Below are 24,746 nucleotides of genomic sequence, written 5' to 3' on the forward strand. Positions count from 1 at the left end.
CTTCTTTATTTAGAGACAAACAATTCAGTTCATTTCATTGAACAAGAATTCACAGAGAAGGATAGTTGTCCTTCCAAAGAGAAGAAACTCATGTAGAAGGGAAGAAAATAAGTACGGTCTAGAAGCAATAATTTTAGAAGACCTTCTAGTCCAAAACAACTCCAACATACACACAAAACAATGGTTTGTGGAGGTAAAAATTGTACAAAAGTCTCTTAAGTGAGGGACCCAACATTTAGGTAGATAATTTGCTACCCAATTAACCATGGGAGAAATCTAAGAGAGCACCCTTGAAGTCTAGCAATGTCGATAATTTTTTGTTTGCACCTGAGAGGTGACAATAGCAAAATACTCTCTGCATGAGATAGTACAAACTCAGAAATAGACCAAAAATAATTCCTTTAAGAAAGGCTTCAATCCTTGAAAAAATTAATTAGTTCCAAACCAATAGGTTTTGTGAAGGTTTTCAATCCACTGCCTCATGTTCCTTAATCACACCTCTAATTCCTAATTAGTCCTACTTACCTAAAGAACAACCATTAAGGTTTTGCTTGAGTGCAACTTCTAGGAGAGAGCTCCATTTAACTTGCTCTTCCAATACACTCTTCATGGATGAACATACAAGGCTCTAATCTAGCAATGTAAAGCTTAATAGGTTTCCATAAAAGCATTCATTTTTTATGTCTTAAGGTACAATAGAAAATGTATGGAGACTTATAAATCCATAACGGACCCCCATCTATGCTAAAAAAGAAAAGGTAAAGTTGGAACAAGATGTAACATGATGAAAATATTTTAAAAAGTATCTTATTTTAAAAAATGTGACTAGCTTTTTATTTATTTATTTTTTTCAATCCAAAAAGATTAAAAAAAAATTATTTCATAGGGAGAGACTAATTACCATTCTTTTAATATATTGACTGAAGTGCCCTTATTGCAACAATTTTATAAATTTAAAAGAAATAACTCACATGACATAATGTATATAGTTTCAATCTTGAAAACTATGTATTTTGATGCGCCTTTTTCAAGCGCTTTTGATATAATCACCCTTTTTACCTATAAAAAAGAAATGTGCATAGTTTCAATCTTGAAAACTATTAAAATAATGTGAAACTAGTCTAGTATTTTCTTATTTAATTATAATAAAAAAATGAAAGAAAATGAAATATAATAAAATTATTTTAAAAATTTATATTTTTTTAAACTCTTGATTCTTTATCTAAAGAGTTAATAAGGTCATAGATGATTCAAATTTCTATTTCCTTCTTATGTTTTCATATTGAAAAGTACTCTTTATTTCATTGTAATTTTCCTATTTCGTTTTTGTTAAAGTTAGTTTCAATATACTTAAAAATGCTCCTTTTCTTTTTCTTTAACTATGTATATCCACAACCATAAGGCAACATTAGCTCTTGTATTAACAAAATTAAGGATAGAAAGTCCTTTTAGTTTCCCGAGAAAATAAAAAACTCACTTATTCACATAAATTGTAGCAAATAACTAAAACTCAACTTTATCAACAATTAACATATATTACCAATATTATTGTCATCAAATAAAAATAACCCAACTTTATCATCAAACAAATTAAAAATTATAAGATATCACACTGAACAAAATAAAATAATAAAAAGGAATAGTTTCAAGAATATATTGATTAAACCTAGAAAAATAAAACACATAAATAGCAAAATTTAGATTTTTTATATTTAAAGATTAAGTCAAATAGACAAGAATTTTTGTAACAGCAAAGTTGCTTATGAGGTGTTAGAAATTGGGTTGAAGACATTTGAATAGAGTAGAGTTCTTTGAGATGGTTGAAGACGAGAAGAGTTATGACTTTAAGGTTTCATATTAAGGACTTTGTAGATAATATTTGTATGTTTTTTTTTTTGATGGGTAAAATAATATTTTTTTGTATGTGTATATATATATATATATTTGTATGTTTTCATATTAATTAGTTGCTATCTGGTGCTTATGTGGCATTTTAATTATATAATATAAAAATCTTCTTACCATACGTTTAAAGGGCATAAAATAACAATTTTTGGTAGTTATTTTTGGCTTAAGCCTTAATGCAACTAGGCAATGAAGAAAGAGTTAGTACAATCTAGGCACGTATCAAAGAAGTGGGAATGAGAAGAAAATTTAAATTCCTCAGGTAATTCACTTCTTTGAAGAACAAAAACCTTCCCAACTCTCTTATAATCGTATTAGAAATTCATCTCATTTAGCAAGTTTTTGGGTTTGCCAGTGGATGGGAATGAGAAGGAAATTGCGACCCTACTGAGAAAGTTTGAATCTAGAAAGCGGCGTAGAGTTTCAATTGCAAAGAGGAGGCCCCCTTCCACGCCCCGTTTGGTTAGGGAGCTTCGAAATTTGGAATGTTAGGTTAATTACTATAGTTGAAACAAAAAAGAGAAAAACGAGAGTAACGGGTGGGAGTTGGTTTGTAAGTGACCTTCTAGGGTGTGTTTTTAGGGGGGCAGTCTTCTTGGTTTTAGTCTAGCTTGCAAGGAAAAGCAGTGGTGGTAGTAGTGGGATGTTTCAAGTTGTTCTCACCCAAATGTTGGTTAAGTCTGGTTTCATGTTTTCCTAGGCTTTAGGGTGTTGTCTTTCGTTTTGGGCGTTGGTTTGTTGTCTCTCTTTCCTTTTGCTTGTATTTGGTTGCTACTTGTATACTCCGTGTGTATTTTGTGCATCGTTTCCAAGCACTTTTAATATATTTGCTTTGTTTGCCTATTAAAAAATAAATAAAAATACAATACCCTCTCCATAGGGAAGGAAGAAGATAAGGACACAAAAATAATCATCCTTCTTCGACCTACCTCCACCAAATTCACTTTTCTTTGTAATCTTTTGTTGTGGGTTACAATGCACATAAAGGGGGGTTCCATAACCTTGATAGATTTTATATCTTGGTTGGAATCTTCATGAAGGGGCTTTTGTTTTTTATGCCCCTTTTTTGCTTTATTCTCAGTGTCTTTTGTGTGCAACTTGTGTATTTTGGTGCTCTTTTTGTTAGGCACTGTTAATATATTTTTCTTTTTTTCTTATTAAAAAAACGCCTACCTCCACCACATAAATATAATCAATGAAGGGTGTTTGCATAACATGGTCATAAAGTTTTATGTGAAGATTGCAATTTTGTATGTAGAGATGTATTTGGCTTCATATAATTAACACAGCTGATTGTATCTCATTCATGGTTGTGTCATTCATTATTCTCTAATATGTCTCACACTATTGAATAACAGGTATCAGCTTTTTTAGAAATCCATGATATAGCTGGACTTGTTCGAGGTGCTCATCAAGGACAAGGGTTGGGGAACAGCTTCTTATCTCACATCCGTGCAGTTGATGGAATTTTTCATGTTTTACGTGAGATTCTTTCATTTTCAGTGAATTTACTATCTGAATGTTATTTTCCTGGATTTATCATTCATGTGAATACTTTTGATCGAGATCATACGGTGGTTTTCCTATAAAAAAAAACAGATTTTGAGTGAGTGGTTTAGTACTATTTGAGAAACTATAATTGAAAACTACAGTTATTTTCTTGTGCAATAACTATATGCTCTTTCCTTTTTGTATTTTTTTTATTGGTTTATTTGTAATTTGTTCTTTTGTTTCTTTGTGTAACACCATATTGTATGGTTGCAAAAAAAGAATAAGCTAGGTTTTGGACAGTTCATGATTTTATGGTATGATGGCTTCTCCATCATTTAATTTGATTTGGGGAGTTGCCCGCTCCTATGTCCATATAATGGGTAAGTGAATATAGTTTTGAACTGCATTAGATGGGTAGGTTTTTGTTTTTCAAAGAAGTGGATTGCCTGAGGAATTTAAATTTTGCTGCTATCTTTCTAAGGTGATGCTCTATAAAGTTTTTTTTTGTACTTTTGACTGGACAAATTCATTTGTTGTGAGTTGTTGTTCCGAGTGATGTTTCAATCGAATTGGCAATTAATTTGAGAAGTATTATGTGATTATTCTTTTTTCTGTTTGTAATTTGGTTCTTTTGATTTAAATTTATCAGTTGTATCATTGCTATAAAATTGACTTCTATCATTTTTCTTATAGGTGCCTTTGAAGATCCAGATATCATCCATGTTGATGATTCTGTTGATCCTGTGAGGGATTTAGAGGTTATTAGTGAAGAATTAAGGCTGAAGGTACACTTTATTATTTGGAATTATGCTGATGTCTATCATACCTGAACTAAAACTCCCAACTTTTGAGACTTGTATTGATTACTTCATTTCTATTGCAATGGCCCAATGTGTGTCATGATCTTATGATATGCTGTGGCTGATTTTTCTTTCTTATTTTTTATAGAGTCTGAGACATATTGGTTAATCATATGGTGGAGTTTGTTACAGGACCCCCAACTCTTCTAAGCCCTGTATTGCTGATGTAGAATTTCAAGTAAGCTAATGAGGGAATAGGACAATAGGGCTTGCGTTCATGCCTCTCCATTGTTGGGGTATATGCATTAGGAAAGTTGTGTTGTCACCATAAGTTGCGTGACTCCCAATCCAATTTGGATCAAAATGTAGGCCTCTGTTAGTGAGCATGTGTGGACTATACTTTATTTCTACACTTTTTCACACCATTTTGTTGAGTTTTGAAGTTAAAAATAAAATATGATGTGGTATATTTCAACTGTTCTTCCTGCTAAATGATTTTGACGAGTTAGGATTTTGTGTTCTTGAAATTTTTGTATTGGTAATTCCATCACAAATTGAGTTGTAACTTCTTTTTCTAGTGTTTTTGAACACCAAAAGGGTTTGGTCATTTTTATAATTTGAATTTATATATTGAATTAATAGGATAGCTACAGATTCAGAATGTTGTACTACTGTCTTCTGTAGTGAACTTCTTATTTTGGTAGAATTATTGAAGGGCTTGCTTATGGTAGTCGTAAGTATATAAAGTGTAGGGTTATCTAGCGGCAGGAGTTGCATAATGAAGATGAACTAAGTACTATGGTTGTATGGGAGAGGCTAGGAACCTATTTCCTTGATTAGCACTAGTCAATTCGTGGGGTGTCACAGACCCTGCAGGGAACAACTACGGTAGTCTCTAGTCTGATCCCTACCGCACAAATAGATCTATAGACTAATCAAATCAATTAAGCTATCATTGAAGCCTTTGTTTTTCGTGCCTGAAAAATAAAAAATCATTTGAAAGGTCCTCCAGAAATCAGATGGTTATTGACTCTTGAGTAGTTGTTAGATTAGGTAGACTTCCTAATTGTTGCTGATTCTACTGGAGGACGAACTGTGAGCATTTGTGGTCTAGAGTGGAGTTTCAGCAGAGTGAGGATTTCTGAAGATCAGTTTCCATTGTCCTGGATGAGATGCAGAGGGCAGACTGATTTGTGTTTCTGTACTTGCTTTTGGTTCACAATGCATTAGCATCAAGCAATATCTGTCCTGTGCAATCTTCATTGGTGAGATAGACTCTTTTAGGGTGGTATGGATCCTTTGTGGGCAAAAGACATAAGAAAATTTAGAGAGTGTTTCCCTTGTGCATTTTTTGGACAATATGAAAGAAAGGAACCAAATGTCTTTTTATAACGAGGAGCAATCGGATCATGCTTTTTGAAAACTTCTTTTCGTAGTAGTCTTTTCTTGGTGAAGTTGTTCATAGATGTAGGTATTATGTCTTTAATTGATCTTGTTGATCAGTTGGGCTGTCGCTAAGGGAGGGGAGTTGTTTTTTGTGTCCTCTCTTTTTGAGCTGGAAAGTAAGTAGGAATGGCATTTTTTCTGTTAGATCCCTCTACCGCTCCTTCACGAGGGCCTCTAGTAATCCTTTTCCTTGGAGTATTATTTGGAGGTCTTAGGCTCTTATGAGGGTGAGTTTTTTTTTGCTTGGGAAGCGTCTTGGAACAGAATTTTGACCATCTAACAGCTCAAAAGGAGGAGATGGAACATGCCGAATAGGTGCTACTTGTGCAAAGAGAAAGAGGAAAGTAGTGACCATCTAATCCTGTTTTGCAAGAAGGCTACAATGTTATGGAGTTTGATTTTCTCTATTTTTGGTGTGCAGTGGGTCTTGCACTCCTCAATTAAAAGGAATTAGCTTGGTTGGCATGGTGCTTCTGTGGGCAAGAGAAGGGAGAAGGCATGGAGGGCTGCCCCTTTATGCTTAATGTGGACTTCATGGAAGGGAAGAAATGAAAGAGTGTTCAATGATATCAAATGGTCCGACCAAGCTATAAAACATTCTTGTTTATATACACTTGTGAATTGGGCTAGGGTGTATTTAGAGGATCATTCTTTGTCTATGTTTGATTTTATAGTGGCTATTTGTGTAGTTAGGGGAAAGGTTTTTTGTCTTTCTTTTTGTCTAGTTTCTTTGGGCGATGTTTGTATACTTCGTGTGTACTGCTTTTGCTGCTTTGAGTCGTTTCTAATACAAGCTCTTATTTACCTATAAAAAAAAAGTGTTTGTTGCATACATTCTATGTGCTTTGGAGTGTTTTTGTTTTGGCACTCATTTATAAAATTTTATCATTTGCATATCAAAAAAGGAAAAAAAATTGTTTGTCCCATTATTTCCCCTGAATAATGTTAATTGGGCATTCAACAAGTTATTTGTGTGTTTTAGAATGTCTAGAACTTCATCAAGAATTTCTCTGTCTTCTTGACATTTTTTCACTCTAGGAACAAAAAAATCTACTTTATAAAATACAGTTAGTCTCAAGTACCATACAAGTGATCCCAGAAAACAAGGGCAAGTCTCATTAGCTTGTGGGTCCAGATGAAAGGTCCCTTTTTACTTTTCTTCGTCCAATTTGAGTAAACAAAGCACCAAGCATTATTTCTGCTTTAGCATATTCCAAAATTTTCAAATACCCATGACAACCATTAATATTGCAAAAGAAAATTTTCATTGGACTCTTCTTAAAGCAACATTTAGATCCATGGAACTTTGTCATATTTAGGGTTGTACTGTATCTATTATTTTTTTTGATAGATAAACAACGATATATATAAAAAGGGCCAAAAAACCACAAGTATACAGGGGGTATACACAGAAGCCCAAGACAAGAAACAGAAAAAAAAGAGAGCAACCTTACCAACCCTTAAGTGGTCACAAGCCACTCCAAAAAGTCTAAGAGAGAAGAGGTCTCCTCTCCGATGTACACCCTAGCCCAACTCCACAGATTACAAACAAAAGAATTTTTGATTTTTAGTATAGCTAACGACCCCCCCTAAAAGCTAATCTACTCCTTTCCTTCCAAACCGTCCAAAATATACACAACGGAATGAAATTCCAGATCTTTTTCATTTTTTTCCCCACAAAGGAGCCCCTCCAACTAAATAACACCTCTTTAACAGACTTAGGGAACACCCACTGAACTCCAAAAATGGCGAGGACAATCTCTCAAAGAGTCTTAACCACTATACAATGTAAAAGAATGTGATTGACATTTTCCTCTTCACAGCCACACAAAAAACAACGGTTAGGGAACTGCCACCCCCTTCTTTGAAGCCTATCCAAAGTGAGGATCCTCCCCCACGAGGCTTCCCAAGCAAAAAAAGAAACTTTTGTTGGGACCTTATCCATCCAAATGCGTCTATTCGGGAAGGCGCAAACTGTGGAGCCAATCAACATATTATAAGCACCCTTAACCCCAAAAGCGCCATGGCCCCCCCCTTTCCAGCTCACTGAATCCTCCTCAGGAGAAGTCCTGAAGTCCCTCAGCAAATTAAGCATATCTCTTATCTGATCCAACTCCCAATCATTGAAATCTCTAGCAAATCTGAGATTCCAACCTCCTTGACCAAGGCTAGAGTCCCACACTTCACTTACCATGGCATTCCTTTGATCCGCCAAGGTGAACAACTGGGGAAAAATTTGGGACAACGCCGCATTACCACGTCACTTATCAGTCCAGAACATTACTCTAGTCCCCTTCCCCACCTTAAATTCTATGCTCTCCCAACACCAATTAGCCTCCTTCATGATCTCCTTCCAAACTCCCACTCCAAAAGACCCACAAACTTCCTTAGTCCTCCATCCACACCCCTCTTGACCGTATTTCACCCCAATCACCATTTTCCAAAGATTGTCCTTCTCATAGGCATATCTCCATATCCATTTACCCAACAAGGCTTTGTTCAGCAAGTTAATCTTCCGGATGCCTAGACCACCCTCCTCCTTTGGGCTGCAAACCACCTTCCAGTTGATTAAGTGAGCTTTCCCCTCCAAGCTTTCCCCCCCCCAAAGGAAGTCTCTTTGAAGTTTTTCAATCCTTTTTGCAACAGACTTAGGAATGCGAATAAGGGACAGGAGGTAGATGGGTATGCTGGCCAAAGTGCTCTTGATAAGAGTAATTCTCCCACCCTTTGAGATGTATTGTCTTTTCCATTGGACTAGTCTTCTCCTCATTCTCTTTTCCACCCCATCCCAAGTTGAAGAGGTTTTATGGTGAGCTCCAAGGGGCAGCCCCAAATAGACAGTAGGTAAAGCCCCCAATTTGCACCCTAGCTCAACCGCCAACTCCTCCAACTCATCCACTTCCCCAACAGGAATTAGAACACTCTTAGCAAGATTAATTCTAAGATCGGAAGCTGCCTCGAACCACGCCAAAATCCAGCTTAGATTAGTTAATTGCTCTTTTCTAGCTTTGCAGAAAATGATTGTATCATCAGCAAAAAGAAGGTGGGAGACGGTTAGCTCCTCACCCCCTCTCCCCTGAAGCCTGCAGCTGGAAAGAAAGCCCCCCTCACCAGCCCTTCTAAGAAGGGTGCTAAGCACTTCCATACCCAAGACAAAGAGATAAGGAGAGAGAGGGTCTCCTTGCCGCAACCCATTTGAATTCGAGAAAAAACCAACAGGCACCCCATTGATTAGGATGGAGAACTTGGCAGTTGAAATACACCACCACATCCAATCCATCCAACGAGACCCAAAGCCCATTTTAAGCAACACCTTCATGAGAAACTTCCAGTTGATACTATCATAAGCTTTTTCAATGTCCAATTTGCAGATCAACCCTTTCTCTTTTCTTTTATGCTAATAATCAATCACCTCATTAGCTATTAGAGAAGCATTCAAAATCTATTTGCCTCTCACAAAGGCATTTTGGTCTACAGAGACTACCCTTTCTAACACCTTCTTTAGCCTATTCACTAGGACTTTGGCCAAAAGTTTGTACAAACCCCCGAGCAAGCTAATGGGCCTGAAATCCCCTAAGTCTTCAACACCTCCTTTCTTAGGGATGAGGACCAAAAAGGTAGTATTAAGACATTTGGCAAAGGATCCATGCTCATAGAATTCCTTGAACAAATCCACCACCTCCTCCTTCACAAAATCCCAGCAGGCTTGCCAAAAAGCCATTGTGAACCCATCCGGGCCTGGAGCTTTATCTCCCTTCATCTCCATCAAGGCGAAATGGATTTCCTCCTCAGTAAAAGGCAGCTCCAAGACTTCAGCTTCCCGGGAATTAAGTTGATTGAGTTGCAGCCCCTCAATGTCAGCTCTCCAACCCGACTCTTCTAAGAGTAAGTTCTGGAAAGCGTTCACAATCCCCTCCCTCACCTCCTGATCCTCAGTCAACCACTCCCCATTAATCATGGTCCTATCCAGGGAGTTATTCCTACGGTGGGCATTAGCCATCCGGTGAAAGAAACCAGTATTCCTATCCCCTGCCTTAAGCCACAGCTCCCTTGACTTCTGCCTCCAGTGGACTTCTTCCATAAGCACCCATTTATTAAAAGCATCCTTAACTTCTTTTTTCAGCTCAGTTTCTTCTACAGAAAGGCTCTTCTCGCTTTCCACACCATCCCAGTACTCCACTTGCTGGAAAGTTGAATTTTTATTGACTTCCAGCCTTCCAAGCACCTCCCTATTCCATACTTTAATTTTTTTGCTTCAACTCCTTCAGCTTGGAGGCTAGTCTGAAACTGGCCCTTCCTCTCACCTCAATCCCCTGCCACCACCCCCAGAGAAGACCTTTAAGATCATCCACTTTAAGCCACATATTCTCGAATCTAAACGGGGTAGGGCCCCTCCTTAACCCATCACCCATTAGCAAAATAGGAAAATGATCAGATGTAAGTCTGTGCAATCTGCATTGGGCGACCCCACTAAACATATCCAGCCAATTCTGAGTCATTAGAAATCTATCCAGTCTAGCCCAGGATTGATTATTCCTACCCCCACTCCAAGTGAAAGCACCCCCTTGCATAGGAAGATCGAGAAGTTCTAACTCACCAACAGTCTGGGCAAAACTTCTCATAGCTCCAGTCGGCCTTCCCTGCCTACTCCTTTCCCTTTGGGACAGGATGACATTGAAGTTGCCCCCTAAACACCACGGATCGTCCCACAAGCCTCTGATTGCCCCTAACTCTTCCCAAATACAGTCTCTGTCCTTTTTGGAGAAAGGTCCGTACACACCAATAAAGATCCAAGTTAGCCCATCTTCCATATTCCTGATCTTGCAGGAAATTGAGAAATTTCCCACCTCCATCTCAAGCACTTCCAGAGACCTTTTATCCCAACAGATCAGCAATCCTCCCGCAGAGCCATAGGCATCCAAGGCCACCCAATTTGACCACCTACTAGAACCCAAACTTCTCACCATTCCCTCCGACAATGTCTGAATTTTGGTCTCCTGAAGACAGAAAAGATCCACCCTCTGGCTCCTAATCACAGCCTTAATTACCCTTCTTTTGGAACTGTCGTTGGCTTCATGAACATTCCAGGTCAAAAGTCTTAACTTCATTTAACTTTCGTAATCTGACACCCTCTTACTTGCTCTCCACCATTTTGCTTCTTCCCCCCTTCATAGTTAATGGAGCACTCTAATCTTTTTAGTTCCCTTTCGAACTTAAATTTCTCCAAAAGGGTTTTGTTGTGAATTCTTTCCCTTCTCTTTTGGATTTTAATCAAGAAGTCCACAATATCTTTCTCCAGACCTTCTGTCGAAAACCCCAAGAATTTACTAAACTTGGCCAGATCACTTTCCTCCCAGTTCCCCCCATGCCTTTGTTTCTCGTGGCACCATTTGAGCAGAGCACATCTCCTTTCCAAGTTCTTCAATTATGCCTTTGTTGACCTCCATCAAGTCCCAGCATTTGACAGTCTCACCCGCTGGGGGCTCCGAACCATTGAGTAATTGAAGCGAATTTTCTCCCTCATCTCACTCCTTTCCATCCCTAGAAAGGTCGCAATACTCCCCCAATGGAGTCCGATCGGAAAAAGAAGAAGGAGAAGAATAGGGCCCAGAAACCAAACAACCAAACTGAAAAGAATCGCTCTCGTACCTCAACGCTTCCTCAAAAAGGGCGAGATCAGTCTTCGATCTCTCTTTGGAGTGGAGCTTTGTCTCACAAAGCCTGCGTTGGCCATCTTTCTCCCAAAACAGGGGAGTTTCAGAGAATGGACTCCTCGAAGGGCTTGGGCTAGATCTCTTTGAGTTTTGGGCCTCACCAAAGTGGTCTCTAGACTCCACAGACTGGGGTGGGCTTTGACCATTGTTTGAACTGGCCGGCCCAAAACCCACGATAGTCTTCCAGGCCTTGGTCCGTCTAGGATCCACCACCTCCTTTGGCCCGAGGGAGAACTTAGCCTTAGGAGAGGGGGATGGGTTTAGACCCTCAGGCCCAAAGCCCAGCATGGAGCTTCGAGGCTCCTCCAAGAGGCCCAGCGCTCTCACAACTCCCTGGGGCCCAAAGGGAAACCAAGCAAGCCCCTGAGAATAGTCCAAGGGGCACCACGACCCGCTTGTCTGCCCCCGTGTCCCATCGGCAGACTGCGTATGGTCCTTGAGCCTTGGGCCACCTTCATCTTCCATCATGCGCTTGCCCTCACGTGGCAGAACCTCACCCTCGACCTCTCCTACTGCTTCTAAGGGTTTCCCCCTTTCTTCAGTTGGCAGCGATCTTAGCGCCGACCTAGTCTCCCACCACAAGGCTAAGTAATAGCGCATGTTTTCGACCCAAATTTCCACTGTATTAGGGATTTTCTCTCCATTAATCTTCACCAGGATCCTGGCCCACTGCAACTCCTCCATCTTCTCCGTTTTAGCATCGATGTCCAAAACCATCCCACACTCCTCCCCTATCCTTCTCAAGATAGCCCGATCCCATAAAGAGATGGGTAATCCTACTATTCTCACCCAAGCCTCTCTCTCTCTCTCCCTCCATTAGACATCCCGTCATTTGGCTCCACTTCTCCAAACGCATGACGAAACCTCCGACCGAGACTTCCCCAACTTTTAGGGCTTTCTCAGCTTCTGCCATCAACTCAAATTCCAATAATGCCTTGCCACTTTCCAATTTAGCCAATCCTAAGTTGCCCTTCAGTCCCCACAACTTTGCCATTTGGGTCCCCCAGCTTCTCAAGTCGTCCCTCCTTCCTATCTTGGGGTCCCAGCAACCAACAAGACAATGGGCTAGCTTCTTCAAGTTTTGACTTAAGACCCTATTGTCGACTTTCGCCCTCACCACCTCTTCTCCATTGCTGCAAGGCTGCTTAACCACCTCCGTGAAGGATTTTCCCAACAAGGGTTTCCACTACTTTTCCTTATCCTTGTGTCTCACTTGCCTTTCGGAAGCAGCTTCCACCTCCCGTAGCGCCTCCACCATAAGAGCCCAATCCCCTTTTGCTCCTCTGCCTTTGGGTACAAAGATACTAAATCTTTTCTTTTCCCGATCGACAACACCCAAACGGAGGAAGCATCCCCCCTTGTTTTCGCCGCGCACCAACGAGAAGGTCCTCCCATTCTCTTGCCAAAGTTTCTCCCAATGTCCAGTTCTCGTGTCCTTGGTGCAGAAAGCCAGACCTTCCAGGAGCGGCCCTAAGCTCGCCGGCCCCAACTTAATCCATGAAGAGACACCTCTCTTTCTTTCCACAATGAAGATTTGCATCTTGCCCTTCTTCTTTTCTGTCTCGACCTCAAAGGTCTTTGACTCCACCCCAAAACTACTTTTCCGAGCCCCTGACTGGATAAAGCTCGCTGCGTCCTTGTTCGTGCCCTGGAACCATCGCTCTTCTCCATCGCTCTCGCTCACTCTCTCTAGGTCTTTCTCTCTCCTCCATCACTTGGTTATCACAAAAATAAAAATTGTACTGTATCTATTATTTGTAAGGCAATTCCTATAGATTGTGGTGTCTCAGACACTGTTTGACATGAAAACTGAGTCCGCATGCTTCTGACAACACTTGCAGACTTACCAAAGATCTACTATCTATTTGCTTAGGAAACACATAAAATAGTAAGCACATTATGCGCTTTTTTCTGTGGAATGCATTGTAAAGTTATTACTTTCTCTTTTGTTAAAATCTACATGTGAGGACTATTCATGTAGTTATAAATTAATGAAGTGTATAACATTTATATTCATTTAAGTTTCTGCACTTATACGGACAAACCCAAAGGAGTAAGACAATAAAGGAAGTGATAAAAGAATGGTAATTGTCATCCATATACGTTTTATGCTTCATTATTACATTGTATTTTGATGTTAGAAATTATAGGATATTTGTTGTACTATTTCTGAGTTGACATACACATGGCAAACACCAAGCAGGTTTTCCTCATTTTTTTTCTTCATCTATCATTGTTCGCATTTTTTTTCCATCTATTATTGTTTTTACAATACTACGAGTTTTAATTGTCTATACATTTCCCTTTTCAAATATCTAGAGATTCACTGTAAATCTTTTGGTTTTCCCTAAATTTCAAACCAAATTTCTCATTTTTTTTCTTGACATTAATTGATATTGATATGTTTGATCCATATTTCTTGTTTTTGGAGTGATGATTAATGAAATATATGCTCAAAACTTTGTTATGTTTTTATGCATCTCAATTACAGGATATTGAATTTATTGAAAAGAGGATAGAGGATGTTGAAAAGAGCATGAAGAGGAGTAATGACAAGCAGTTAAAAATAGAGCTTGAGCTTTGTCTAAAGGTTTCATGCTTTATTAGTTCAAGATTATGACTTCTACTTGAATTTTTCGTTTTCTCCTTGCATATTCTCTTGTCATGGGTTTTGTGCATTATATATATGTGTGTATGTGTATTACATACATACATACACATAAATATGTACACTAACAAGATTACTAATCACTCTTTTGATTTATTTGGGAATTTTCTCATTTAGTGATTATTTATTTTTAATTGAAAACAAACATCTTATTGTCATGAAATAAGCACAACCACTATAAAACTTTGATCAAACGCAAGAAAAACTATTTACTCTTGATATCAATGGAAAAGCACAACTAAAAGTGGTTACAAATACAGACAGACAAAGTAAGGGGAGTAGAAAATCCCATACAAAAGAGATCAATTGATTGGCTTCCCTGTTTTGCTAACATATCCACCACATGGTTAGCTGCCTGAGGTATCCAATAGAGAGAACACACCAATTCTAGAGCAATATAAAGAATTTGGCATAACCATCCATTAAACCTCCATGGGCTTTTCTCCCTCTCATTAAACTAAGATAGAACTACTGCATAATCCTCCTCTCTTAGAAGGTTGGATAGACCCTCAACTCTAGCAAGCTTTGGGCTTTCCAACAAGGTTTATTATCTCCATCTCAATGGCTAGACCCTTTCCAGCATTTTTAGATAATTTTCTTATTGATGTTTCATGATGATCCATGAACATTTGTCTAATTCTCAACTATTTTGGGTTGTTCAAGAAGCGGCCATCAAAATTCAACTTGGCACCGTGCATTGGAGGGGGTAGGGAGTATTTTCTCAACCAATCTAATAGATATGCATGCTAGGTTTCAGTCTATCAATATAGTGCTCAAAGGGGTGCCCACAAATGTTGCACTTGCTGAACCCTAGCGAGAAGAGGAGATAGATTAAATCCCACATTGCATCCTAAGTACTCCATTTGACTCCAAAAATTCTCGCATTTCTCTCTTGCCATACAGTCCAAATTAATGTGAGCCTGCAGTGACTTTCCTCTAGGAAGACCTCAAAAACACTGACAAGTAATAGCCAGAATTTTCACCACACTTCTTGGTGAAACCCAATCTATCCTAGCAAAGTCCAAACAACCTATTCTGTAATGACAATGCTGCTGAGCCTCCTTTTACACATGACATACCATTCTGGCCTAAGGGCTTTAAGGTCTCTTCTTATTGTTGGTACTGACCTTTATATTTGTCATCAGCCATGCGAAGGCCTGGACTTATTAATCTTCCTCCCATTGAATTTCTCTATATTCATTGTAGTTCTATATTTTGAAAAACATAAAAATCATTTAACTGCAATAACCATGCCAAGTACTATTTTTACCTAAGGGTTTGCTACTTTATGTCTTTTAGCCGAAATGCATCACTCCAATATTTTATATGTAGCGTTGAAAGATTACCAACACTACAAAAAGGATTATTTAACTGTATGTCATATCAACTGCTATCTTCCATCGCTGTTGGTGACTTTGCTTCACCTTATCAAGATGATGACATCTTGTCCTACAGCCATTTTGGATCCATCCTTGACCGTATGATCAGACAAGCCAGAAGTAGTACTGGCTCATATCATTTCTACTGTCAGATGGCTTGCTCGTTACAGTTTGAACTGCTTTAGGATATTGTTCTCTGTTGCTACATATATATATATATATCCTCATGTCAAAAGTAATCATTTTCCTCTGTTATCACATAAGCGGAACTGAAGCATCTAGGAATAGGCCATTGAATTGATTTCTATTTCACTTATAGATTTAAAGCTGGTTGGAATCTAATGGCTACTAAAAATTAACCTGGAAAATATTATTTGGTGGCATGTCTGAAGGACCAAGAAACCGACTTCATTTATTTCAATTAAGACAATGATGCAGGATCTTAAAATTTGTAGCACTGGAAAACCTTCTTGTGTCGTAGAATAAGGTGAAGAAACTAAAAGATGACTTTGAAAAAAAAAAAGAAAGAAAATAAATTCTTGGCATCACACCAAGGTTCCTAGGTAATCATACCTAGAGTTTCCTAAGCAATTACACTAAGGAAGGAGGCAATCACACCCTTCAAGGAAGCATAATAGATGCTTAAATATTTTTAATAAATTTTCCCCTCCTACTTTGAAAGACCATATAGGTATATATTGACTTTTATGACCCTTTCCTGATGGGACAATTCTCCTAATTCCTCATCTTTCCCTTTAAGAATAATAGAGGATATAGGAAAGGAATATCATTTAGAAACTAAAAGAAATAGCAACTTTTCTAACTTAGTAAAAAGATTAAAAGAGATAGAAACTTAGCATATGTCAACCGCTAACTAAAATAGAAATGTAACAAACTAACTCTGGCAAGTCCCAATATGAATTTAAATCATCATTAGTGTGCCAAATTAAAACTTGGGCCTTGGAACCAGCCTTTCTCCTTCTCTTTTAAGTTTTCAAAGGATATTTCCAATGTTCTTCCCTATCAGATAATTTCCCAGAAAAAGATCAGTTCTGAAGATCAAAGGAAAAAAAATAGGCCTTTGTCCTTTTTGTATAGTCCTCCTTGTTTAGTGGAGGTTTACTCAATTTTTTGTCAGGTTTGTACATCATATGGAGGACTTCTCATCCTTCTCATATTTTTCTCTTTTAAAAAAAAGATCAAAGCAAAAAATGTTTTGATATTTTCTTTTGAATGTTCGTATTTATGTTTCTTTTTGTTGAAAAATTTCTCAAAAGTTTGGAGAGAAGTTGTTCCAAAACCTTTTTATATGGCATTAAGAGAAGCAGGTTCACTGTTGTAGATACTCTAGCCTGAGCCAATCAGATAGAATGACAAAAGACAACATCCATAAAACATGCTTAAAGTCATGCAGAAGTTCCAGTTGGCATAAATCACATCTTCAACATTTGTATTCCTGGCTTGCATTGGCCTGTTGTAGCCGTGTTTGCCAAGTCCATGGTGGGAAATATTTTTTTGGGTTCAGTAATGGACAGAAACATTCTCATAGTATTGTTTCTCAAAAAAAATTTGACAAACAAACTGTATTTACCTGAACATATCCTACTTTACACCTTTGTATTTAAAGAGCTTTATGGCATTAAGATCTTTATACCCCTGTTATAGGTAAATGGTAATCATATTAGTCTTTTGGAGAAGATATGTAAAAGTGCTTTATTTCCACAGGTTAAAGCTTTTCTTGAGGATGGAAAAGATATTCGTCTAGGGGACTGGAAAGCTGCAGATGTTGAAATCCTGAATACTTTTCAATTGCTTACTGCCAAGCCAGTTGTTTATTTGGTGAGTTTTCTATTTGTTATCACATGGCTGTTTCTTCTATTTTGAGTTATGTATTTATGTTGCACCTAGCCACCTATTAGAAATATTAATGTTCAAGTAGCAAATTTTGAATTCTTTACATTTTTTATTTGTTGCTTCACTTGTCCAAAATGCGGGTTAAACAGTAGAAACTCATGAAGGCCCTGGTTATATGTTGGCTTGTAAGCTCAAGGCCCTAATGATGGATATCGACAAGTGGGATGAAGTGGTTTTTGGTAATGTGGTAATTTGCAATGCATGGATTCTAAAGTTAATTTTATGGTTGGGGGCTCTCAACAAGCAAGGGTTGGATCTCAGGAGTGAGATGGAGGAGAGGTATAGAAGGGCTGCATATCTTCAGGAGATTAGTTGGAGGTAGAAATCTAGGGTTCTGCAGCTTAAGGAAAGGGATATAAATGTAAGGTTGTTTCATAATCTTATAAACACCTTCTGGAAAGGTATCAGCAGGATCAATATAGATGGTGTTTAGTTCCAGAGGCCATAGAGAAAGTGTGACTTCCTTCTTCTAACAGCTATATGTGTTCTAGGGGATCAAAGGCCTGGAATTGAGGTGTAAATCTTAAATCCACTGGTAAGGAGGAGAAATGCACTGGAGAGGCCTTTTGGAAGGTCATTAGCCCAGTGCTTCTTAATCTTGGCAGGGATAAGGTCCTTGCAACCGATGCTTTCGCTTTGCACTTTGGAAGTAGAATCGGAAACGAAGTTGTTTATAAATGATGTTCTTTCAACTCTTTTCAGTTTTTTCGATTGGTTGGGATCTTGTTGAGGGTGGTGTTGCTTAAGCCATTCTTGTTTTGTAGCTTTGGCTTTGGGTGGTGCTTTTTGGTGGTTGGTGTAAATGTTCTGTATACCGTGGATCACTTTTTTGGCGGCTCTTTTTAATATATTCATCTTCTTATCTATAAAAATAAATAAATAAAATAAAAAATTGGAAGATTGTTAGAGGAAGGCAGAGGGATATTTAGGACTTTCAGGAATTAGAAGAGTTTGAATCCTACTTTTCAAGTTTTGGTTCTCAAAGGAGGGCAGTCCACAGGACATTAAGGGTTTCAAGCCCTTTAGTTTAAAATTGGGGGAGGGTGGCTCCTAACACTGTTAGCTAAGGTGTTAGCTAATAGGTTAAGTAGGTGGTGGGGAAACTTGTTTCAGCATTTCAAATTGCATTTGTCAATCTTTGAGATGGATCATCCATGCATATGAGATGGTTATGACCCTGTATTAGGCACTTCAGCAACCAGCCTATACTGCCCATCCAAAGTTTCCTCCATCTAGAAATCCCCTGGCCACTCCTGGCACTTGTGCTCCTTGACAAGAGGTTTTCTCTCTCCCATTCCCCTTCTTTGTCTATCTTTTTTGGTAGAATAATTAACCTAAAAATTTGTGGGTAGCTTTGATAGTTGGTTCTTATTGAAAGAAAATTCTTTGACTTATAATTTCTTTGATTGCCTAGGATTCTATAGATAACTACTACAATTCACACAACTGTGGTAATTTCTGATTAATGGCTTTTATTTTATAGAGTATTATAAGCAGCATACTGTAATTTGAACATTACTAATTTGTTTTCTACTTTTAATTAAATTATCAGTTCAGAAAAAGAAAAAAGCGGATAAGGACTATGAAGTTTGACTGTGTTTCTAATAGCAGCTCCAGTGCTACTTGATATTTTGTCAGATGAAAAACCGAATCAAACAAAGGATACACATTAGAAAATATAACCATATACTATAGCAGGGGAAAAAATTTGTTGCAGACTTGTTCGCCAGTATTAATTTTAGCTAATTAGAGGAATACTTGTGGTTGGTAAGCCTCTAGATTTTCTTCTGCTGCACTCTCAATTTTTTCAGAAGATAGCATCAGTAAAATTTTAGGAATGGGGCCATGGTTACACTTTTTTTGTGTATAATTTACTTCTTCCCTATTTTCCATATCCATTTTTTCCTGTCATGAAATTTTTTGGAAGTAGGTAAGGATTTTAGTTATAATTATATCTTTACTTCATGCACAGGTTAACATGAATGAGAAAGATTATCAAAGAAAAAAGAACAAGTTTCTGCCCAAGATTCATGCTTGGTATGTTCAATGCTTCTCTCCATTACTATTTTAAGTTTCTCTTTCATTCTCTCTCTTGTGCATGAGCAATCCCTACATGTTAGTCATGAAGGTCAACATGTTTATAGTGGTGGTAAAGATGTTGCCTAGTTGGTAACACCACATGGTTGAAAAGGATTCTGAAATCCATATGTATTAGAAATAGGTTAATAAATGATTGCTGAGTGTCTCTTATATTGGTTACATGTTTTGTTCTTTTTCTCTGAACTTCTCTAAGGTTTCATTGCATTTACATAATTATTTGATAATATGATGTCATTTTCCATTTGAACAAAATTGTGGATTATTAGCTGCTTTACGGTGAATTAGAACTTGAGTATTTGACTATATATGTGAAAGAGTGCTTTGGCGCTGTTACGTGCAATATTACAATACTACAGGTGAGGTGCTACAATGTTTAGTCAAACTTAAGTCACACTCTCATGTAGTTATGATTTATAGCCAGGTTCTTGCTTGGTACAAACAGCCTTTGATTTCCATTTGTACCATATTTTATAGTTTCAACATGTTTTAATTTTTTCCCCTATTAAGAGGCATTTTCTTTGAAGCATAAAATGGAGAAAAACCTTAAACAACTTCAATCAAAAGTTTGAAGTTTGAGGAATTTCTGAATCAAAATATGATGTTATGTAGCAATGTCTTTGAATCAGAGTAGTATAAGCTTGAATTCAGTAGGAGCGAAAATTTTCTTATTGTTACTTTTATGTGTTATGTTCTTGTGTTTCCTTCTTTTTTCTAATATGGAATCTCCATTATGCTTTAGTTACCTTTTTTTTCCCACTTTTATAGCAATGTTGTTGATCAATTTCTTGCATATGCTCTTGTAACTTACCAGTATAAAATTATCCCCTCTGATGGGAAAAAACATGCTTTGAATTGTGCATTGCTTTGCTTTGGGAGTTTCAAGGAACTTTAAACTTTTACAGAAACTCAATTAAATGCAACTCAATAAGGTTTTATCCTGACAAGCTGAAGTTGGTTACATGAATCCTTTCATTCCATTGAGCTCTTCAGGATTCAGTTTTATTCAAGTTTAACTGTAGGTTTTATGGTTTTTGCAACTGGCTGTGTAAACAATAACACCATAAACCTGAAAATTTCAGAATTAGCTGGACATAAATAATATATCAAAAGTAAACACTCCAAGAATACATAGTAGTTGAGTCTTGTTCATTGACAAGTTTCCCATGATAGGATTTCTCCACTCAGCCAGGCTATCAAAGGAAAACAGGAAAAAAAAATAGAAAAAGGAAAAATATTTCTCCATTCTTCTAGCCATTTTGACTATACTTAGCTTCACCTATTTCAGCTGTTTGATACTTTGTTTCTTCCTCCCCAAAAAAATGAAATGACAAAATTCTTTCATTTTCATCTTACAATCTTGCTCAAGCTATTTGGAGGGTTTGTAGTCATTTCAAAGAAGCACCATACAAAGTTGTTATTTTTCATGAGGTATTTCAAAGTCTAATTCTTTTTTAAAAAAAATAGAAGTCACATTTCTTTTTTGTTTTCTAGGGTGCAGGATCATGGGGGTGAAACAATCATCCCTTTCAGCTGTGCTTTAGAGCGCAATCTTGCTGATATGCCAGAGGATGAAGCTGCAAAATATTGTGAGGAGAACAAGGTACAAAGGTTAGTTCAAACTGGGTATATATCTCAGCAATGTAAAATTAGTATATTTCTTTCTAATAAGAAACACATAACTGGATAAGCGTTATGCATAAGTTTTTTTTTTGCCTTTTTTTTCCTTTAATTTTTTAGAGGGGGAGCAGTACAAGTAATTCAGAACCTTGAAGGAGAACTCACATAATTGAAATTAAAGTTGACTGATAAACTTTTAGGGCTGGAGGACTGATGATTAGAGCAGTATATGGTAATTGAGGTTAGTAATTAGGGATCGATTGGGGCCTAATAAGAGAGTAATAAAGAAGTCTTTTTCTGGAGAATCTTATGGCTGTATTAGGAATTCAGTTGTGACTAATGGGGGCTGTTCATGATTAATTGATCAGTACATAGTCAAGAAAGGCAGCAACAAGTTTTACAAAACTTCCACTCCCTCCTCTCTCTCTCTCTCTCTCTCTCTCACTCACTGTTTTTCTCTTTTCTTTCTTTCTTTTTCTTGTGATCCTTTAAGCATTTCATAGTTGTAAGGGCTGGTAGGATTGGGGGGGCATACTTTTTGCAATTAAAGCAGTGCAGAGTATTATAGTTATTTCCCAAGTGCTTGATCCCTGCTGTTTAAGGTTCGTCTTTCCAGAAAATACTATTACTGGAATGATTAAGAATATATTGTAGTGGTCCCACCTCCTGGATCAATTACTTAGGAAGGCTGTAGTCACACTGACTTCATGAACTATTTTTTATTTTTTCCAATTATTATATATGGTGATATTCTTTTATTCTCATCAATTGGTTGTTAATTTTAGCCAAACCTTTGCAATTTCTTTCAACCTTTACTGGCAGAATTATTTAGAGTAAGCAATACAGAAAAACATGCAGTACATATAATTTGTAGATAACTAAGTTGAGCTGGACCTGCTTTGCTACAGTGCCCTTCCAAAGATCATAAAGACTGGATTTTCAGCGATTAATCTCATCTACTTTTTCACGGCAGGCCCCGATGAGGTAATATAATTCTCTCATGGGTTCTTCTTGTTTTCTGTTGTTTGCTTATTCTCTCAGTAGGTCTTTTGCGACCTTTGGAATTATTCTTCTTACAAGTCCTGCATATGCAATTCATGGTAGGATATTTTAATTGTTGGACTTGCTTTTGACAATCTTGTATTCCGTAGGTAGGCAACAAAGTTTGAGGGGCATGCTAACACACTGTAACATGCTTATTCACAAAAACTTTTAAAGGTTTTACATGAAAAGTTTTCAAGTGATTAAAATTGTTTAAATAAGGGTATCAAATATATAAATGTGAAATCCTTTAATTAATTGGATTTTTTTTATAAGCACAAAGTATATTTATAATGAATATATTAAATAGAAGCTTTAATTAATTAAAGTTTTGCTCCATGTGGTGGTTATCAATACACAATATGATAACAGCTGGTATTCGTTAGTCTATCTCGCTGCTTGTTTAAAGATTCTGGTTGCTCAAGTTTAGTATCATTGCACTAACAAGAGTGCTGCTATTTGCTGATATGAACCAACTTAAAAGGCAACAGAACATCCAGTATAACATGCTTTTGAGAAAGGATTTTTATGTTCTTTGGTCACAAAAGGTTGCATGCGATCTTATAGTTCTAGAGATGAGTTGGCTTGCTTGGATTATTAAAAAATGAGAATGGCCAGTAAAATAATTTTAGACTATCCATTTTGAATTACTCCTAACATTTTTCCATAAAGAAGAGCTCTTTAAACATGTTGAAATAAGATGTTCAAAATATTTTGTTTCCTGAGCTGTCATCATTCAAGCATTCATAGATTCTGGGTAATCAATCTATTAAAGGAAAAGATAAGTCAGAAAAAAATTTACTTGGAAAATTAGACATTCTAAACCAAATTTCTTGTTTTGGAGTCAATTGCTTTTGTTGTGAGGGGCCTGTGAAGTTTGAAATTATAATTTTTTGGAAGAACAGCAAATTCTAAGAGAAGGATCATAGGAAGAATAAATATCTTATCCTGTCATGGCGTTTGGCAACAACCTTTGCTTGGGAACATAGTAGTGAACTTGTCGCTCTTGGTTCACTATTGCCCTAGGTTAAGGCAACATAGTAGGATTTGACGGCAAAACTTACCACTCTTGGATTCCTTCCAAACTAATATGTTTTCTTCCTCCTTTCTAATTTGACTCGTTTGCCAGATCCAAAAGAAGGTCTCCACTCCTTCCAATTCCTAATCATGGAAATGTCTATGACTTGCCGGAGACTCCATCGAACCCTCTCACTAACTTGTTCTCAAAATTCTGCTAGCCAAGACTCTTTATCAATGGCTATGAAAATTAAGTCTAGGAATGATTCTTCAAAGAAATTTTCACTGCACCATCTATCTTTCCAACATTTTAGTCTTCTTCCATTACCTACTATGAAATGGGATCTGCGTCTAAAGTCCTCCCAACCACATCTAATAACCTTCCATAAGCCTAACCCGTAACTATCCCTCACCACCCTCAAACACCAAACTTGCTTCAAACTTTCCAGCTATGATCTGTTTCCAAATGTCTCCCTCTCAGTAGTGAATCCCCAACCCCATTTTCCAAGGAGAGACTTGTTAAGGGTATGAAGACTCCTAATGCCAAGACCTCCATTCTTCTTTTCCAAAAGGGTAGTAGATGCCAATTAACAAAATGAGGCTTTTTCTCAACCTTCCCCTCCCTAAAGGATGTTCCTTTGGATCTACTTCAGCCTCAAGCTCACTCTTTTGGACATGTTTGATAATGTGCTCCTCATCAAAGTGAGCCTCCCTCCCATTGAAAGGTATTGTCTCTTCTACAAATCAAGCTTTCTCTAGAATTTCTCTTCCACCAAATCCCAAACCCTCACAAATTTGTGAGGAGCTCACAAAAGGAAGGCTCAAGTAGTTGGCTCTAAGATTCCAACAGTAAAGCTATGACATCCACATTTATAACTTCCCCGATTGGTAAAACTCTCTTTTCTGCATGTTTATGGTTAAGTTGGTTATTGTCTCAAATCATATGAAAGTCTAACTAGGTGCTCCAAATGCTCTTGATTAGCATCACAGAAAATAAGGGTGCCATCAATGAACAATAGATGGGACACTTCCATCATTTTCCCTATTCTTCCTCCCATGTTGAAGCCCAAGATAAAGCCCCTTCCTGTAGCTCTCCTTAGAATCCAATTGTGGACCTCCATTGCTAAAATGAAAAGGTAGGGCAAGAGAGAGTCTCCTTGCCTCAAGTCACTAGAGCTCTGAAAAAACTGGATTGGACATGTGCTTCTATGTGTAATGTCCTTGTAAATCTCCCCCTCACATGATAAAAGCTGTCACTTTCATGTCTCTTGAGCATCAATTTTCACTAGTCCCTCATTTAATGCCTGATGGTTCACTTCATCTACATTCATATACTTTTACTCTGGTTTGAGGTGGTACTTATCCTTCTCTATAGAGTGTGTGTGTGTGTGTTGTCATAACCTTATCCTCTATATTTGTAAGGCCATTTCACATGTTTTTCTCTAATTTTTCTTATCATACTCATTTCTTTGATTCATGTGTGATATCCTCATAAATCTTCCCTCATTATATCCAAGATGAGAAAGCTATCACTTTTGTATGTCTCTTCACCATCCATTTTCTTTCCTCATTTATAACCTGTATGTTTACTTCAGCTGCATTCATATGCTCTTACTTTGGCTTGAAGGATAGTTTATTCTTCCTTCTCTGTTTT

General features: G+C 37.5%; 1 protein-coding gene across 1 annotated transcript in view; it reads left to right on the plus strand.

Annotated features, from left to right (window-relative positions):
* Positions 1-24,746, plus strand: part of LOC100252659 (obg-like ATPase 1) — a 35,992-nt gene that overhangs the window by 6,202 nt on the left and 5,044 nt on the right. Inside the window, exons 3-9 of the mRNA XM_002263849.4 lie at positions 3,264-3,387; positions 4,090-4,181; positions 13,848-13,946; positions 17,129-17,242; positions 19,290-19,354; positions 20,909-21,025; positions 21,943-22,018. Coding sequence (XP_002263885.1) covers positions 3,264-3,387; positions 4,090-4,181; positions 13,848-13,946; positions 17,129-17,242; positions 19,290-19,354; positions 20,909-21,025; positions 21,943-22,018 — 687 coding nt within the window. The remainder of the gene's footprint in view (positions 1-3,263; positions 3,388-4,089; positions 4,182-13,847; positions 13,947-17,128; positions 17,243-19,289; positions 19,355-20,908; positions 21,026-21,942; positions 22,019-24,746) is intronic.

This window comes from Vitis vinifera, chromosome 10 (assembly GCF_030704535.1).
Source record: "Vitis vinifera cultivar Pinot Noir 40024 chromosome 10, ASM3070453v1".
NCBI lineage: Eukaryota > Viridiplantae > Streptophyta > Magnoliopsida > Vitales > Vitaceae > Vitis > Vitis vinifera.